This window comes from Melanaphis sacchari, unplaced genomic scaffold (genome assembly GCF_002803265.2).
Source record: "Melanaphis sacchari strain LSU unplaced genomic scaffold, SCAv2.0 Contig23_pilon_pilon, whole genome shotgun sequence".
NCBI lineage: Eukaryota > Metazoa > Arthropoda > Insecta > Hemiptera > Aphididae > Melanaphis > Melanaphis sacchari.
The window spans coordinates 1,976,520-1,997,291 of NW_020271114.1; the positions used below are offsets into that span (position 1 = coordinate 1,976,520).

Sequence of the window (20,772 nt, forward strand, 5' to 3'; positions counted from 1 at the left end):
AAAATCCATTTTTGTTAAATCAATTCATTCATTCCTCTGCTCAAAATTTAAAACAATACATTTTTGTTCTTATATTAAAAATTAATTATTTTATATTTCAATTTTTCTTATTTTTTTTAAAAATTAATTAATTTATGATGTCATTGATGTTTAAAGAAAATGTACAATTGCTTTCTGTTTCTAATACAAATGATATTTATTGTAATATTGTAAATTTATACTGAGGATTAATATATTTTTTTTTTTGTAAATATAATATTTTTCTTAAATTTTAGATGGTGAAAGTTTTATTCTAAAAAAAAAGGTTTCATGTAAAATCTTAAGTCCTTTATTAACCGAGTCCATTGATAGCTGCCTATTTTTCCTAATGGTAATATGTCTCTGTGTATCATAGATAAAGAGAGGATAATAAGTAGATACTAGATAAGAGTGATTAGTTCTGGATTGTAAAATTACATGCACGAGTTAGATATATTCTATTAATAAATGAATTCAATATTATTTTTTCTTATTTCTAAAGTTTTTATCCGCTTCATTTAATAGTGAAAACAGAATAATTTTTTATTCTCATTCGACATTTTATTATTCGAACTTAAAATATTGAAATAGACATTTTTTTTAAAGTATGATAATACATACCTTAAATAAATATGTAGTTCTTTAAATATATTTAATTATTTTTATTGTGATAATAATAGTAATAGTTTAGAATATAAATAAAAACTGTTATAATTTTTTTTTTTGTTTATATTTTATTTACATACAAATAAAATGGAACTTATTTTTATTGTTTTAATATCGGGAAATATTTTATTACTAGTATTAATTGTAATCTGTAATCATATACTTCAATAGAATCTGGTAGTAAATAATATGTAGTTTTAAAATATTTATAATTCATAGAAAAATCAAAGAAAGCGTAGAAATAAATAATAAATAGTAAAGAAGGATATATGTCTTAAATAAATCAGCGTGTTTATTAAAAATGCAGGAAAACAGACAAAAACAGAAAAAGCAAAGGGAAAATATAACTTAATTAAAATTTCTATTTTAAATTGATATATTTAAGAGTTTGTAGTAATGCTTATTTTGTAAAATATCGCTATAGTCAATAGTCATAGCACTTAAGATATATGAATATAAGTGTGAGAAATACAGTGCATGAACAAATTATTACTAATAATAATAATATTTGTAATAAAAGTACAAAACTATTTGAAATTATATTTTTTAATGACCATAAAATTGATAAATTTGTTGATAAACTGTTTATGTCTATGTTATTTTGAAAACATTATAATATGACGTTGTTCAAAAATAAATAAAAAGACTTAACGTAATACTATTATTGATACTATTGTATTTTATAAAATTAACAATCGGAATGATGAATGAACTATTATTTTAATGTTTAGTTGTCTGTGATAACTTATCATATGAGGTCTAAATTAAATCTAAAACTAAATGAATAATAAATATAATCAATAATCACGTTGAAGTACGGTCTGCATTAAAAAAGATTCTCGTTATTCGACAACAATCGAATATCAGTTAGATTGGGGTGTTTTTTTTATGAATTTCTGTCTTGTATGTTCTTATGTTCGAGTTGAAAGTACGAATAATCGGTGGCCATGAACTTTAAACGACCAATCCAAACGCATAGTTGTATCAATGTTGTGCAAGATTTTAAATTTATATACGTGAACTCGAATACAAACTGGCTGTTATAACTCCCTCTTAATTCATGAGAAGGGTGGAAATTTTACTAGTCTAGCGTGCAGTACAGTATTTGATAGAGTAAACCCATTCGATTCAAATTTTCCATTGACAGGAAGGGTAAAAGTTACAATTTTATGACCTAAAGTTTTTTTTATGCTGGAATTTAATTTATTAATTTTATTATTATTTTTGGTGGTGGTATGTTAACACTTATTTTTTATGATTAGGTTAGCTTTATATATACTTGAATAAATAGTCAATAGTTATATAATTAATGTTTTTTCTTTAATTAAACTGTTTACAATTGTGATAATATTTTTATTTTTTTACTCTGTGAGTGTATGGTTAATAATTGCGTTTGAAAATCTGTAGTTAAAATTTTGAATATATGATCCTAATTATATTTTGAATTTAAATACATTTTATGGGAAGTACACTCAGAGATAATTATTTTAGTATAGATTCACTATTAGATAATACATTTTATTTTTACGAAGTTATAACAATAATACCTATAAACAATTTATAATTTTCATTTTGAATTAAATGTTTGTATCAGGTTTAGACAATCTTAGTATTAGTATATATTTTTGGTTCATAATATAATATTAATGAGGTTTATATTCACATCTAATTTATTTTATTAATTTTCATCTAGTATAATTTTATTATTATATATTTGTATAATATTCTATAGTGTTTTGATACCTGTACATTTTCGAATAAAAATACATGAGAATTTAATGATAATAATTTCATTTTTGTTCCTGTTGTAAAATTATTTTAATTGATATAATTATAAAAATAAAATAAAATAATTTTCAAAAAAATTGTTACATGGATTTGATATGTAGGCAATTGTTATTGTTGAATCATAATTGTTGGTTTTAACTAAGATAGAAATTGTATAAATTAGACCCGTGCGCTAGATAAGGATTTTGGGTTCAACTTTTCACTCTCTTCATTACCTTTTCTTGTATCTAGGTCATTCATAGATTGGTTTTATCGAATTAAAAGGAAATTTACTTCTACAAGATTCTTAATGTTTAATATATAATCGAAAAACTATAATAATTAAACTATTTTAAAATACTTAAAAAATGAGTATAAATTTAATACTTTTTATAATACTAATTTTTATTCATAATTCTTTCCATGAAAAATTTTGCACATAGGTTTGATATAAATAAAACTACTTTAGTCGTAACACGTATAATGAATAATCGATATTGTTTTTGTTCTTAATAAAGAAGAATATATATGTACATACATATGAACGTATTAAGTTGAACTTATTATGTAAAAAATATCGTAATTAGAGCGTTTACTCGTTACTTGGTATCAAGTGAGAACAACGGTTAGGAATACTTTAGGTTATAATAAATTGTATGGATTATGGAATATTTGTAATTTTGTACCATACAAACCAATTTTGAATGTCTACTGTTTAGGAGTATTCGGTAATTTATTATTTTGTACCAATGTAACGAACAAAAATACTCATTCCATATGTATACTAGTTACTTTAGAAGTTTAGAATGAATTTAGCATTAGCGATTCATCACTAAAGCCTAGAGATAATGAATAATGCATTTGTATACTTTGAATAAGATTGTATAAATTTAATAATTTTTCGGGATCTTTCCAGTTATAGGAACAATAATTTACTATTTTTTTAATATAATGTATAGAAAGTAATAAAATTAAATGTTGAACTTTGTAAAACAGTTTCCTCAAATTAGAAATAGGTAACTAATCTGCTATACTGTAAGTGTCAAGTGTATTTTATCATTGGCTAAATCACTATAATGGAAATGTTACGTTTGAATTCAATGATAAATTATTGCATACGAAAAATGATTCTGAGTGAAGACTGTCTGTCAGTTTATATCACTAAGTATATTTATGATTTATGTATTTATTTTATATTGCTGATAAAATGTTATAATAGTTTAGTGAACATTTTAAATATTTACTATTTATTCATTTTTGAGTTAAACTAAACAAATAAAATTGATTTTATTAAAATCAAATTTTGTGTTAATATTATCGCTTTTTCTTAATTTTTTGTTTATTTTTCCGATTATTTTAAAAAATACTGGGAATTTTTACTTTTTTTCTCTCAAATGAACAAAATTTAATATTTACTACCAGAAACCACGCTCTAAGTTGAAGAGTTGAAGATTGATGTATTTTTTACACTACCTATTGTGTATACAGACAAAAAAAGAACATGGTAGATCAACACATTTTTTCCTTCGCTCAAAATTTAAAACAACCCATTGTAATTGTACGTTTGTGAAAATTATCATCGGTTAAAATACATTTTTACTTAGTTAATCATAAATATAACTTATTAATTGCTAAGTTGTTTTTGATTTTTGATAAATTTTTGAAATACCCATGTTAACTATTAATAAAAATATACAAGATAAGGTTAGATAGTGAAAATCAATTATTGAGTAATAATATATATTTTATTCTGTATATTTAAAGCTACTGTAACAATTTCAGTCAACAAAACTGTTGTATGGCTTATTTTGTAAAATTCTGTTTTTGCCAATAATTTAGTATGAATGAAACCATACATTATACCAATAAATTGAATTATTTTATATTGTTTATAATCAGTTTAAATATATAACTTCTATATTTTTAGCGAAGTGAGGAATGTGTTATTTTTACATTGATGTTTGTTTTTAATCAGTTTATCTTGTGATTATTAATTGATAAAGTAATAGTGTTACTCATAAATTTCATGTAATCATATATATTTTGGTACAAAATTTACATTACCTATGCTTGTTTTTAATAAACTTGTTTTAGTAAAAAAACAAAAGTAGTTAAAAAATAATTTCCGCGGAATTAATATTTAAATAAAATTATCTATCATATTAAATATATAGTTTAGTTTTGAATATATTTAATCTAATTAAATTTTGTTTCTGAGATTATTTTTAGTTATTTTCTTGGAATTTCAATAAAAGATAATTTTATTCACTAAAATAATATTAATGAATATTCAAAATTATATTTATGATCAACTTTATATTATGTTTAAATAGTCAATAAAGTCTTTAATAAATTGAACTTTACTAATCATTTTTTCGTAAGCAATAATTTATAAAATTCTGCAATGTACCTACTATATTACAGTATAATATTGTATTAAATATATCTAATATTAACAATTGATGTATATGTAAGAATGTTGATTATTCTATGTTCTATTTGTTATTTAAACTATTAACGAATAAATTTTAACAAAACATTATTTATATTGTAACTATTTATTTTTTTTAATTTAACTACTATCACTGTTATTAAAACAATAATTTTAGATGATGAACGTATTAATTGTTGTATTTATTTTAAAATGAAATGTGTGTTTTATTTTGTGCTTAAAAATACTTTTTATAGTAGCAAGAATGATTTAATTTTTAAATTTTTTTTCTTTAAAATCTTTTCTGATATAATCTAATTAGTACATTTAAGAGTCAAAAGAAAAATATTCTAGTAATATTCTTAGTAATTAAGAGAAAAATGGTTTTTAAAAAAATATTTTACTTTTATTGTTGTAAATAAAAACAAATAACCATAGATACTTGAAACTTTTGTAAAACGTTTATTTTATAATTTTCCATGTGTGATATAATTTTTAAATATTGAGAATCTTTTATGTTATTTACATTTGTCATATTTTTTTTTCTTTTTTTTTCTAGAAATATTGATAAAATATTTCTTTTAGTTAAATACTTAAAAATTTAATACAAAATTCGTTATAAATTTTTATGTAGGAATATAAAATTATAAGGGTAATCTACAGTAACATTTTAATAGTATTTCTAATTGAAATTTCGACGAATTTGGATATTCACTCATTTCATTACATGTTTTTAGTTTATTTCAATATAATTCTAAGAATATATTTTAGAAACTTAGAAACATTTCATTGTTACTTAAATTATAATTTTCTATAAAATAAATATTAATTTTAACCTATTTATATAATTTTTTATTTTTTGAAGTGTTGATAAAATTGTTTAGGTTTAAAAATTTAACACGAGGTACTGTTCTACGTGTTTTTTTGTTTTAGTAGTTTTAAAATATTTAAAATATGTAGGCATGAATATTTTATAAGTATCTGAAGTTGAAATGATGACATTATTTTTTTAAATCGCCAAAACGTGTAAATTATTTTGAAGTAAAAAATGTATAAAATGTATAAAATGTTCAATTTTTAAAGTTAAAAGTTAATTATTTAATACAAATTTTTTCAATCATAGTTTTTACCGGAACCTAAAAGCCTAAAAATATAAAAGTATGTTTTTGTTATTGATATTTGAATTTTAAATTTTGACGAAATAATATTCTTTAATAAAAAATAACCGTTGTATACTATTTATGTGTACTTGTAATTTTTTCTTATAAAATAATTATGATATTAAAATAGATATATAAAACCAAAAATATACACTGACCCGATCCTAATCAAAATGAACTTATACGCAATAGTTATAATATCCTTATACTATAACTTCTTGATTCATATGGAAGATGATTTACCAAGCTTGCTCATCCTATATTTTTTTTAATAGGTGACAATTAAATTTAAATTTAAATATAAATAGTTAAGTATAAGTTAAATAGTATCTGCTTAAAAATAAAAATTTTGTTTTACACAGAAAAAAAAATTCATGGTATAAAAATCTAAATAATAATATGGCTTTATGTATACATAAGAACTTCAAAAATTAGAATTTAAAATTAACATTATAAAGGGATAATAGGCTGTAAAATAATATTGTTGGTGAATCGTTCTATATATCTGCAAACACATTTACATAATTTGTTGAGGTGATTTAATTGTTGTAAAATTGATGTTCTTCGGCTCTCCTATTTGTTGTAAAATTTTAAATTGATTTCATGAATTTGAGCTTTTTGATAATTAGAAATGTGATTAATAATATGCATGTCAATTCTGTTCTTTAATAAAATGATTCACGGTTGCTTCAATGCTTCCACGTCAATATTTGTTGTACTTTGAGAACTAAAGGTCAGTCTGTTCACACAACAACTATATATTATTTATAATATTTCCATTTTGACTTTCTGAGTATTATAGACGTATATAACAACGGCTTTATAATTACTAATTCATTAACTTCCTTTATTCGATTTTATTAATTTAAAAGTCTTGATAAAATACGTATTTACACTACCTGCATGCTAATATCTTGGTTTATATACGCAATTTATAAGTCAAAAATGAAACATGCTCAATATGCATGAATATTTTATTGTTAAATAAAATTAAATGTGTTCAAATTTATATTAGGTAAATAATAAATATGTATAAAAAATGTGTAATAAATACTAGTTGTTATATATATTAAACAATATTAGGTAGATCGTAGATGATCTAATCTATTTAATGTTATCTAATAAAAATAATTTATCATAAAAGATACTTGAAAATAGATCAAAAAAATATCTAGATATTTATAGTTAAATATTATTATTTTTACTAAGTTCAAAATTACATTGATCGAAGTCAATGGTTTCAAGTCATAGTGGTTATATTTAGGTGAAGAGTAAATTATAAATTCACTTATTCAACAATATATTATAAAAAATTAAATATATAAATTATTGTAACATATCTATATGTATAAAAAAAATTAAAATTATAACTATGTGTGTTTCAATATCTTAGTAATTAATAGTTACAATTTATTAAATCTTTTTCTTTTATGGCAGTGGAAGAGAAATTTAACCACCTCTTCTAAATTCATAACTGAACAAACCCTATTCAAGTTACATTAATAGAGAGTGGATTGATACGCATTAAAATGTTAAAGTATAATTAAAAAAATTGCATTCGACAATAATTAAAAAAAAAAAATAATTAAATATTGTTTATCGTTATTAATTTACACTTCAGATAACTTATATATAATACAATTTGATCATAAGTTAAAAGTTATTTCATTCAAATTCACACACATTTAACGATAAAACAATTCGAGAACAAAGATTAATTTTTCAGTATTTAAAAAAAAGACTCGACACGAACACGCTAATGATTGATAAATTTTTTTACGCCATTGATTTAATAATATCAATAATTTGAGTTCTGAATTGGGTTTTTTTAGCCTTAGTTACATACTAATAGTTAAATACCATTATAAATATCGTAACTGCAGGCAATAATCCAAGAATTCTATATATTTAAATAATATAATATAATCTATTTCAATATTAATTGTAAAACAAAAAATTAAAATTAAAATGGATAGTAATTATTTTAAAGGTAACAATAGTTTTTTTTGAAATTTTTCAAAAATATTTAAAAAATAAATAAATTTATTTTACATATTGAAATCTGAAAATAAAATTGTAAAATAAATTCTTAAGCCTTGATGGTTTAAATATGCACTAAAATTTATTCATATTTTGAAACTCTGTAATGAAATAAATGTGCTTACTTAGCATATCACACAATTAACTAGAATAAATATGTAAATGCATACAAATTCACGCTTTAGTAATTAGATAGATTGAAATTAGAACAACTGTTTAACTAGTTAATAATTTAACTAATTTAATGAGTAACCTTTTGGTTAGAAATTCTGAAACATTATTAACATCTAAATTTTCATGAAATGATTTGAATATTATAAAATTATATTTTTTTAAATATAATATTTATTATTCATTGTACCTGTTCATACTTTTTTATGTATTAGTATTAAAAAAAATGAAAGGACTATATTCAGTATAGATTGTATTTTAAATTCAATGCTAAAGCTAACGGATTTTTGATTGTTTTAGTGAATTTTCTGGAGTAAAAAGGAAAAATATTCCCTAGAGAAAGGGGGCCTATTGCGCTCATTCAAACATCACTGGATATTGGTAACTATGGTAACTACCGTCGAACTAGACGGATAACCAACACAAAGGGTAGGTACAAGGTACGTTACTAAAATTTAGCTAGAATAATACTGTATAAAGATGTATAACAGCTAAAACCTAAAACTAATGAAATAAACGATAACTATAAATGAAAGTTTCAATTTAATTCTTGAAAATTTTTATTCAGGTTAAACATAATACACATAAATAATCATTTTAATTTTTAGATTTTAAGTGAAGTAATGAATGTATTGATTTTACAACGATGTGTGTTGTTTTTTTTTTTTTTGTGGTTATGAATGATAAGTAGTCGATAAAATGCTTAGGTTTTAAAAAATATAGGTTTCTGGTAGAAAATTGGATCTAATTGGTATTTTTTTGGTAGGTAGGGGGTAAATTTAGAAATTCCCAATATGTATTTATTTTTATAATTAGGAAAAATAAAAAATTAAAGAAAAACCAGTATTTTTACGCAAATCGAGTTTTAAAAAATATCGATTTTGTTTTATTGATAAAACTCAAAAAAAAATAGCTGCAGGTACTTAAAATTTTAACCAAATGCTTATGTTATCATTTTAAATTTATGATAAAATTTTCAAAATATTTAGACTATTTCTGATCTATTTATTTATAGGCATAAAAAAATTTCAATTTTTTTTCTACAAATGTCGATAAAAAATTATTTGTTTGATCAAAATTTTTGAAAAATTAAATATATAGTACAAAAATATACTATTATAATAACTAAATACTAATTATATAATAATTGTAATATTTTTGGAAAAAACGCATTAACTTACTGTTATAATAAAATAAAATAAATGACTTAAATAGGTAATCAAAAAATATATCAAGAAATATACTTGGTGATATGACCTGTTATTTTTTTTAACGATTATAATCGTTTTTCGTTTACAATTGATATGTCATAGAATTCAAATTTTACATATTCATAATGTACTTGACGCTTAATGTACAACAAAGCAGTATCCACTTGTTTACCTTTTTAAAACATTATTTTTTAAATTTTTACAATCTGTAACTATTCATGGGTACATGTAATTTTCAGCAACCACCCCTGTGGTTTAATATTAGTATAGTAACTTAATTGTCGTGTAAATTAAAATAAATTTAATGTTTTTTATTATTACATTTAAAATACTGAGTATTTACTTACATGTTTAGTTGTTATTTCATTTTGTGTAATTTGACAATTAAAAACGTATAACATATGTTGGTTACTATTTTAATAATCATTAAGTAATTTTTTGATATTATATTATAATTTACAATATACCTATAATATAAATTCTAATATAATTAGATATACTTATGCATATTTTCATTCTAATAATTATAGGTATAGTTTGAAGTTATGTAAAGGGGAATCATCGATGCAGGATATCGACTAGTTAAAATGCCGAATACTACCATCCACTGGTCACGGATGAATCATTATGCACGTTGACCAGGACTGGCACAATGGTAAGATCATATTACCTAAATAAGAATGCACATTAGTTTACTTTAATGAACCCTGATTTTTGTGGATGAACCATGTTTTTTTATATTTTAATAAAACCTAATCGATTCATACTCACAATGTTTTATTTAAGCTTAAACTGAATAGTTATTTAATGTATTTAACCTAAACCTAATTTTAATAAAATTATGAAAACTTTAAAAATATAAAATGTCCATAAAACTACGATGAAAATATAGTTTTATTTTTTAATTAGGTCAAAACCGATGAGTGTTAAACACAATTGTCTTTGAGACGATGGACAATAATAAAAAAAACAAGATTTTTTTTTTGGACGAGAATTAAAAATCAAGCTGTTTAGTTGATTGAATTTCTATAATAGGAGACATTTAAATAGCAGGTGAAAATAAGTAGTGATACATTTACGATATGTTTATGTATTATTTTACTAATTCATATTTTTTCGCTTTTTATTATTTTATATGTCTTAGAATTACGTATCTCTTTTTTAAATTTATCATTTATTAATGTAATAAAAATTGTTGTATTTAAAATTGCGTAGACTTGAAATCAAATTAAACAGTTATTTTAACTATAAAAGTTGAATATTTAAAAAATAAATTATAATACATAATTATAAGAAAAGGCAAATCATTGCATCTTATAAAATTATTGATGATTGATAAAATATTTCAAAATTAGTCGTACTAATCTCTTAAATACTTAAATTATATATTTGTTTTGTTTATCTATAAAATAAAGGTATTCTCAATAAATTAATTAATAATTAAAAAAAAAGTTATTAGATATTAAGTATAGTTGTTTTAGTGTAACTGTATGAGTTATAGTATATAGTTATTGTGCTAATTTGAGATTATTTTTTGATTTTAAATTAAATTTTTCTATTTTGATGTATAAGACAAGTAACAAGTATGTATTACATTGTTAAATTAATTTTTTGTATGTTAGTTGTTTTAAGTTTAATGTTGAATAAATATTTATATAACATTAAAGTTTTATTGTATACCTAGTGGAAAATCACAAATACACACTGTGCGAGGTTTTGTTAAGTTTGAAGTTTTATAGTTTATTACTTGAGATAGGGTTAATAAGTTGTATGCATTTTTTAATTACAATAAAATTATATTTATGATTTTTCCAATATTATCTTTTATTAATAGCTTATCATCATTGAAAAATTATCGAGTTTAAATGCATTTATTATATTTTAAATTTAAAACCCGCTTAAAAATATTATTTTGAAATTGTATCAATGTTCGTATACTTCTCGTTTGAAAAAAATATGACGAATATGTGAAGGTTATCTATTTGTTAATTTTATTTAATATATTATGTATCATAATAATTGGTAAAAAAAATAAGGTATAAATATTTCTTTTTATTTTTGTTACAGTGGTAAAAATTACGTGCGTTGGGTTTTTAGCCGTACTTGGAGCTTTTTTAAATATTGTTGTACTAGTTATGTTCTACAAGAAGCCTTCACTCAGATCTCCATCAAACAGGTCAAGTTGTTTACTTTGTACAATTGTTATTTTAATTAGACACAGTCAAACGAGGATATTCTAGGGTTCATTATTTACCTATTTTTCTATAGTGTAACTAGTGAAAGTATATCTGTGTTGAATACTAGAATATATTGTAATTAACTTATGGACTATATAAATAAATAATAATATTAGCTATTCCATACGTATTAAAATTTTAATTAATAAATTATACGAATAAAATTAAATATTTAATTGTTTATTTTGTATTGTTTAGTACAGATTTAAAATTAAGATTCATAGATGGATAATTGATATAATTAATTACATTTTATTCTTTATTTTAGTTACGCTGATTAGCTTAGGAATCTAATAAATATTTTGATGTATTCATTATATATTCTCAGTATCTTAAAAAAGTTATACTAGCTATAAATATTTTTATTTAAAATAAATATATGATGATGAAAGTTGGTCAAAAATCCAAAGTGTACGGTGTTTTAATAATGTTTTCTAAATTCATTCAATTTTTTTTTTTTTTTTTTGGAACTTAATAGAAATATGATATATGATATAATATATTACCATTGAAAATGCTGGTAAGGTTTTCAATATTAATGATAACATTTAAGTATGTTATAATTTAATATATAGGTAATGCTATTAGTTATATTGAGTTAGTCTATCTAATTTTAAAATATTATAACAATGTAAAGTTCTACATATTTGATTAAATTTTGAGTTATCTTAAACAATTTTATACATGACAAGATCAAAATTTAATAAATTAATAATTTTCGAACTTAGTTATTCATAATTAAGCTTTGTAATTGTATGTTAATGAGATGATACAATTGATTTTATCAATTTAATTATTTTTAGTATGCATATAATTTAAAGTTTTATGTTTACTAATTTCACTTCTTTCCCTATATTTAATTATAACTGTTATAATTTATATAAACTATGAATAATAATTATTTGACGTTTGTTTATGGTTACTACAGATTCGTCGGTAGTCTAATTGCTTCTGATTTGCTGTCATCTACCGTCCTTGGTCCTTTACTGGTATCCGGTGTAAAGACCATCAATAAAGCCCTTACCGTGTTCGTCGCAACATCTACAATATTTTCAATATTAGTTATTGCAATGGACAGATACACAGCAGTTCTTAGTCCTCTTCATTACGCTACAAATGTTACTAGGCAAAAAAGTGTTCTAGGTATGTACTTTTCTGTCAATATTTGAACTTAGACAGCTTATAAGAATTTAGTGATAAGATTTTTAGTTGGAATATATACTATAAATATATATATATATATATATATATATATATATATATATTATTCTTAAATGAAGATGCTTATCTAAATTGGGAAATTTAGTTAGAGAGATGTGTAAATTTACAAAAAAAAATATACTTGTTTCGAGTAAAATATATTATTTTAAATTCTAAACATACATATTGGACACGATTGTTTAATAATATTATACTGTTAATAATCTAGAGCTTATTACATTAAAAATTAACCCAAAAACTATTGAAGCTCGATTGGGAAAATAAATTAAGGTTCTACGTCACTGTTTAAAAAAAAAATTCGATTAATTCTCCTTCATCCGTGGTTTTATTTATTAAAGATTAGTTGTGAAATTCTTAAGCAATACTTACATGGATAGAATAATCATCTACGGACCCCCGGTTAAGAACCTATGTGTTAATTAATAAGCCAGTGAAATTTTCTGTTATATGATATATTATATATTATTTTATTCTGTGGTCATATGTTAACAGGACAATGTTAACGTTTGAATTGTAGTGATAATAATGATAAAAAATGTTATATTTCTGATTCTGATAATCGGATTTCGTAATCTGAATTTGAATTGTGGTTTTTGAATTATATTATATTTGTATTGATTGTTTTATTCGTTTGATATATAAGATAATAAAATTATATTAATATAAAGTTTATATTTATTTAATACATGAGTATTTCTAGACATGAGTTTATAATTTCTAATGACTGACACGTTTTCGATTATTCGTTTTCGTTATTCGATTCGGACACAGTTATAAAATAATAATGATAGTTACAAAAACATTTGTTAAGCTACACACCAATTAAGATAAATAATTACAGATACTATACAAATAGATGGTCAGGTTGCTAGGAAAAAAAAATAAAATATATCATGCAATTAAAAATAAGTGTAAATTTATCAAAAATTATCAGTGTTTTTCTACTATATTATGCATGTTAAATGCATTTTAATTTTCCTCTTGAATCATTTTATCAATTAAGAAAAACCGTATCAAAATCTGTTGCGTAGTTTTGAATATCTAAGGACACAGACAGCGGGAAGCGACTGTGTTTTATATTATGTAATAGATGTATATATATAAATAGAATAAAATAATGTGATTTGTGTATAAAAATAAATGAATTATATTATAAATTATAATATTATACTTTGTAACTTGCCCTCTTCTGAAAATTACTTTCAAATTTTGTAAACATTAATTTAACAACTATTTATTTAATGGATCGACGTTATTATCAATTAACAAAATTCTTATCACTATTAATATTTCATAAACATTGCCTTTTTGCATATATGGCTACTTTTACTTACTTATATTACAAAGTCAGCTATTTAGTTGTTTCATGTATCTGTGCTTACACAAAATTACGCACTAGCTATAGTATTCTATACAATCAATCACTGAACTGGGGTCACTATCCATATTGCACCTCCCTAACTGTCTTGCTCTCTACTCCATTAAACTAAATTTAAAATAACTATTTCCTTTCTCGATCTGAATTTTTTATAAATTAATGCTTCTCTCCTTCAATAATGTTATAATTATAAAATTTACTCTCTATTTTCTATAATAGTTTCAATATTTAAAATATATGAGCTTATGATAATTCAAATTAATATTTAATTAATAAAAAATACTTTTAATATTATATATTGATATAATTACGTAGATAAATTATATGGGTAATGTTAACTATGATTCACGGATGACTGATCAAAATAGGTTAAAAATGAAAATGCCATATTATATAATCATATTTGATCTATATTGAGAATATTTCTTTATTATTTGTAATTATATGTAAATATTATATGTAATTATTTGTAATGTACAATTTGTATATTTTATTAAAAGAAAGAAATAGGCATATGCGTATTGTATACAATAATTATAATTATTAATTACGTATAAAATATAAATATTATATTATACACAGATGATTTGTGCGATACGTATTACGTAATATTATTAAAATCATTCGTTAAAAATAAAACTTTGAAACTTATTTGTGTTGTATAATGACACGTACTCAATGTTGCATATTTAAAGGTCCAGTTAATTATCAGTTTAGTAATAAGTTTTAATTAATATAATTGATCATACGCAGAGTTAAAAATTGTTGTATTTTTCATATTCATTTCATTAATATTGAAATTAAAAACAAGATATCTTACTCAAATATATTATAATTGAAATGAATTTATTAAACAGTACTATGAAATTATTGATTCTAAACAGGGTTTAGCATTTTACAATGATGTATTTTGTGGGATATGTAAAAAAGTTTAATATAATATCTCAATGGTAGGAATAATATTGAACATAATTTAAATTTAAATATATTAGTGTTCAAAATTATAATAATGTTATGGACATTTGTCAAACAAATAAAAATAAAAACAAAACAAGGGTAGGTATAGACGCTTTGCTGTGTAATAACTAATAGATATTAAGTATATCTATACCTTGTCATTGAGTATGTTTTAGTTTAATGGATGTATACATTTTAATTTGAATTCAACAATAAATCATTGTATATAAAATAATAAAACACAAATAAATACTATTTAATATTTATTAATTTAATAATTTTTAATTTTTAACTACAAAATAATTTAAAATTTTTTATAATTTTGAAGAATTTTTTAAAATTCAATTTAAATGCCTACAAAAAAATTGAGTCGACATATTTCCGAAATTTTTTAATTTATATAAGTATAATTTTTGAGAAATATTGTTTTAAATAAAATTTTTTTTAGGTACTCGTATTGATATAATGGCATTTCAAAGGGGAAATAATATTTTACGGTAAATATAGAGTTTGGTAAAATTTATATATAAAATGCTTATAAAGAATCGATTTGAATTTATGATAACATTTTTTTTATACATAGATTAAAAATGTTCTGAAGAATTTTGTATTTAATTTTTAAATCTTAGGAATAATACTAAACATTAATATACATTTCTAACTACAGCAAATAATTTGTAAAAGAATATGATAATATAAAAATTTGATGTACATTTAAATGACTACGGTTGTTAGTTTTTGAGTTACATCCAAAAAACAAAATTGATTAAGTTAAAAAATTTAATTTGCTTAAAAATTACCGTTTTTTCTTATTTTTTTTTTATGTTTTTCCTTTTTTTTTTTTTAAAGTACAAGGATTTTTTTATTTTGACCTTTTTCAGTACAAGTTAGATCCAATGCGCTATATAAAACCTCCTTTCTTTTTGAAGATCGAAGCGTTTTATCAACTACTTGTCATGTTTATAGCCACTAAAAAACATACGCATATACACATGTAATATATTATAAAATCAAAGCGTTCATTGCTCCATTCAAAATCTTAAAAATAATAAAAACTAAATACATTAGTCTAAAAGAGATAATCGACTTAAATTCTAAGGTACCTAATATTTATTTTACCGGAACGAGAGTTGATGAGAAACGAGAAAAATAAATGAAAATAAAATTCATAAAACTATTATTCCTCTCGTTTCAGTCAGAAGTTTCTAAAAAGTATTACACTACTCTATAGTCTTTTCTGCATCAAAACGTTTGTTCGCTAGATGAATTTATTATAATAATTTAAATGATGAGACGGGTATTTATTATTTAGTATTATAAAATTATATAATGGTCAAATAAATTATACATAATATGTAAGACTTTTTATTGTTGTAGGATAATATTATTATAAGTTATAAAATATATTAAATCTAGTCATTTTGTTATAAACACAGTGACAAATAGATTTAACAATCAACTAAGTAAATATTTGAGGATTCGAAATAATACTAATTTTAAAATATTTTAAATTTAATTTCATCCATTATAGTTGCATATTATTATGTTATAAAATACAATTTAAGTATATATAATTAGAAATATTTTGAAATTTAAGCTTATTAAAATAATAATATTTTATGTATTATATGTATAAAGTTGCATTAGCATCATCAGATTTATTTTGATTAAACTTGGCTCTGATGAATGATTTAAGTACAAAATTAAGATCATGTAATTAAATTAGGAAATTTTTATTTATTTTTAATTCCTATATATTTATATTCGCATTCTTGGTGAAGAAAATAATTCATCATTAATAACTCACATTGGTTAAAAAGAATTAAAATCATTTTATTTTATTTATTAGAATTTTAAATTGTATAATAGTGCTAAAAAAATGCTAAATGATTATAATAGATTAAATTTTTAGTATCTATTATAATCATAAATTATTTTTATATTTTCGTATTGACTGAAATTTTGAAGTTTTTTTTTTATATGTGTGTCTTTTATAGTTCATTATTTAAAAAAAATCTTTTTTAATTAAGAGGATAAAAATATGTAACATTTGATGGTTTTTTATATCAAAATATGAGATTATATTATATTTTAATAATAAAAAATTTTTAACCGTAAAATACTAGTATAAGCTTTTTTTTATTTTAGTAAACAACATAGTTACTATCTCGATATGGATTAATAAATCTGAAATTGAAGGTAGAGAGGGGATCGCCATATTTTTTTTTTCCAGAAAGATGAAAAATATAATTTTTATCAAAATTTTACTATAAAACAAATCGTCTTTAGGAAAGAGGTATAGCTTAAGCTTCTCAGTCTCTTCTGGATCCATGGTTATTCAATTTGGATGATGATTCAAAATAAAATAATTTAATATTATGATTCTTTCTATTTGATTAATATTTTGTAATTGGAATTTATTAAATTTAAGAAATATATTGTTGTTAACACATAAAAATGTCTTTAAGAATCATAATATTTTAAATTTAAGTGTTTGCATTAATGAAAAAGCAATTCACATAAATACAGGGCGTAAAGAACAAATATGACTATATCAGTTCAGATTTAATTCGATCTAAACAATTGAGAGATTTTCGGTTCTTAATTTTAAGTGAGGTACCTCTTCAAAAAAGGGAAAAATATTTTATTTATTTATTTTTTATTATTAATCTTATTAACTGGAAACTAAGGCCATTAACTATGGATAGGAAGAGTAGGTTTTTTTTTTTTTGTTTGCAAGGTCTATTTAGTGGGGTTGGAACACGTGTGTGTATGCCATGGATTCGTTACTAAGAACTCAGACGGTCACCCATCCTAGAGCTAGCGATGCCGGCCGATGCTTGACGTCAGAACACATTAGTGACTGAAGCCAACCACCGCACCCACCAGGCCACAAGAGAAATAGTTTATTAATTATTATTTCAGTACATTATACATAAAAAAAAAAAAAACTAAATCAATTTAATAAACATTACAATATTTTTCTTGTTTTTGTTTTTGTGTTTGAATTCTTTAATAATTTCATTACACATAGTTGATTATCGATAAATAATTATTTTTAGATGCCAATATACCAGTATAAAGTAATATTATTAAGATAGATAGGTATTTATGTGTAGTAGCTTAGAATATTTATATTAACAAATGGTATCCGATGATGATTGTAAGATTACTATTAAGTAATGTATTTAATATTTAAAATTCAATATTTTAACTTATTTTACTACTATAAAAAAAATCTGTTGTAAAGTAATAAGATTAAAAAAAATGTTAAGTTTTATGGCCGGGATTATGTTCTTTTTTTAAATCAGTTTTTTTAGTATTTGTACAGTTAATAAAAACCAAAAAACCCCTGGTTATTTATCATAAAACATATAGACAACCGAAGATAATGTGATTGACTTCAATCGTTTAATAAACATAATTACATGTTTCTTTCCCTACCATTTTGATTTAAAGATTTGTATAGATTCTTAATATTGACGTATTCCTAAATCCTTCACTGTACACTCGTACACCTAATTATTTCAATATTTGATTAAATATTTAAAAAAATATCTTAATCAGGGTAATTTAAAGTCGTATTTTAAATCATTTTTATTTTGAACTTTTTCATTTAACTTTTTTGAGAATGTTTGATAAAAAATTAATAATCTTACTATCTAAGTTATGTAGTTAAAAAAAAAAAAAATAAAAAAAATTATATTTTGGTTCCTAAAATTTTGATATATTTTATTTGATTGTATTTTCTTTGAAGAGACAAAAATTACATTGTAGATAGCAACCATTAATTAATGCACAAATTAATATTGTACATATAAAACTATAGGTAATAGTTGAATTTATTCAGTTATTATTAATTAATATTTGTTATACATATTCTTAAATTTGTACATAATTACTTTATTTAAAATCTAAATATACATTATTAATATTAAGTGATTGTTTAGTTTTAATTAAGAGAATTCCAGGGCTTTTGATAAATAATAATAAAAATATTAAATACAATAAACAAAGCTAGAAAAAATTGTCAAATAGGAAAAATCATAACTATGGCTATAATTATATTATAATATTAAATTGATACTTTATGTTTAAATTTAATATAATTATGCATTTTCTTAAAATTTTGAATTTTATAGATGTTTTTTTATTAATTCATACTTAATATTCAGTCATAGGTACGGTTTGGAGCATATCAGCTGCGTTGACATCACCAATGTTATTTAAGGACTTGTTAATATATGAAAAGTTTCCTGAGGCGATGATGGAAAAAACACATGGTTTGGTGTTGCTAGTGATCGCATTTTTAGTTCCTTGTGCTGCTCTTATTTTGGTGTACTTTAAAATGTACGTGGCAGCTCACAGGTAAGATAATTATATTTAAATTTATTTTTTGGTTTCTATATAATTGAATGATCCGATGGATTGTCCAAGTAGAATAAATAATTAATCAACACCACTGTGCAGGATACATATTAAATTTGCACATTGAGCATCCATAGCAGTATGAAAATCTTAATAAGCGTTAATTGTTTCATGTTTAAAGTCATATTCATGTATAAAATATTATTGTTTTTGGTTTTAACATATTATTTACGTTCGAAAAACATTGTCACATACTAACATCATAAAATAATAATAAAGTTTCGTCATATTACTCTGCTCGCGGATCTTAAAAACGTTAATTATGTTATGTGTACGTGTTACGTATGTATAAGTGTTCATAGTAGTAGTAAAGGCTTGGATGTAATGTATGCTAGCGGCAACAACAACTATTCTATGGAAAACGCGTGCCGCCGATGGCAGCGGACTAATTGAGCAAACCCTATAGCGGTAGCGTTGTCGGTGAGAATATTTCTCTGACCCGACCACTTGCATTAACTATAATAATATTTTACCTACATTCACTGTACCTATATTTATTCATTAGGACAACAAATATCGCTGTATTGATACCGATATAAAGATGATATAAACGTTGAATATAATACTATATAGAGAGACCTTCGTCATTTAAGAATTCTTCTGACGTCAAATGTCAATTATGATACATATAAGGTAGGTGGTCTTAAAAGGCGTGAATGAAGTAAATTCGTATTAATGTAAACTAGAGTAAAATTACTGATGAGAAATCAATATTATTTCAATAGAATACTTATTTATACGGTTTATTTGATAACCATCCTATATATATATTTATATATTGTTCAATGTCGTATTGTCGTATACAGTGGTGTATTTGATTTAATTTTATGGAGGGGGAGGTTGGTACTAAATTTACGAGCATTATACATTAGTTAAGTACAATACATTATATATATATATATGTTTATGTTTTTGAATACATATACCTACTAGTCCATTTTATACTTGCATTTTTTACACATTGCATATTTTGAGAAAGGTAAATAAAATACAATGAAGTTACAGTAAAATAATATTATATTTAAATCAATGATTGTAAAAACGACACGAGTCACATTTTTTGTGAAACGTCATCAGTCAGAAAACT

At 22.0% G+C, this 20,772-nt stretch overlaps 1 protein-coding gene across 4 annotated transcripts in view; it reads left to right on the forward strand.

Annotated features, from left to right (window-relative positions):
• The window catches only part of LOC112594655 (D(4) dopamine receptor-like), a 133,792-nt gene that overhangs the window by 7,070 nt on the left and 105,950 nt on the right, over positions 1 to 20,772 (forward strand). The window contains exons 2-6 of one of the 4 annotated variants that reach the window (XM_025339565.1): positions 8,554 to 8,693; positions 9,995 to 10,119; positions 11,532 to 11,640; positions 12,630 to 12,844; positions 19,433 to 19,625. In XM_025339565.1, the coding sequence (XP_025195350.1) occupies positions 10,092 to 10,119; positions 11,532 to 11,640; positions 12,630 to 12,844; positions 19,433 to 19,625 (545 nt within the window). In that variant the 5' untranslated portion in view covers positions 8,554 to 8,693; positions 9,995 to 10,091. The remainder of the gene's footprint in view (positions 1 to 8,553; positions 8,694 to 9,994; positions 10,120 to 11,531; positions 11,641 to 12,629; positions 12,845 to 19,432; positions 19,626 to 20,772) is intronic. The other 3 variants (XM_025339564.1, XM_025339567.1, XM_025339566.1) reach the window with 3 other exon arrangements.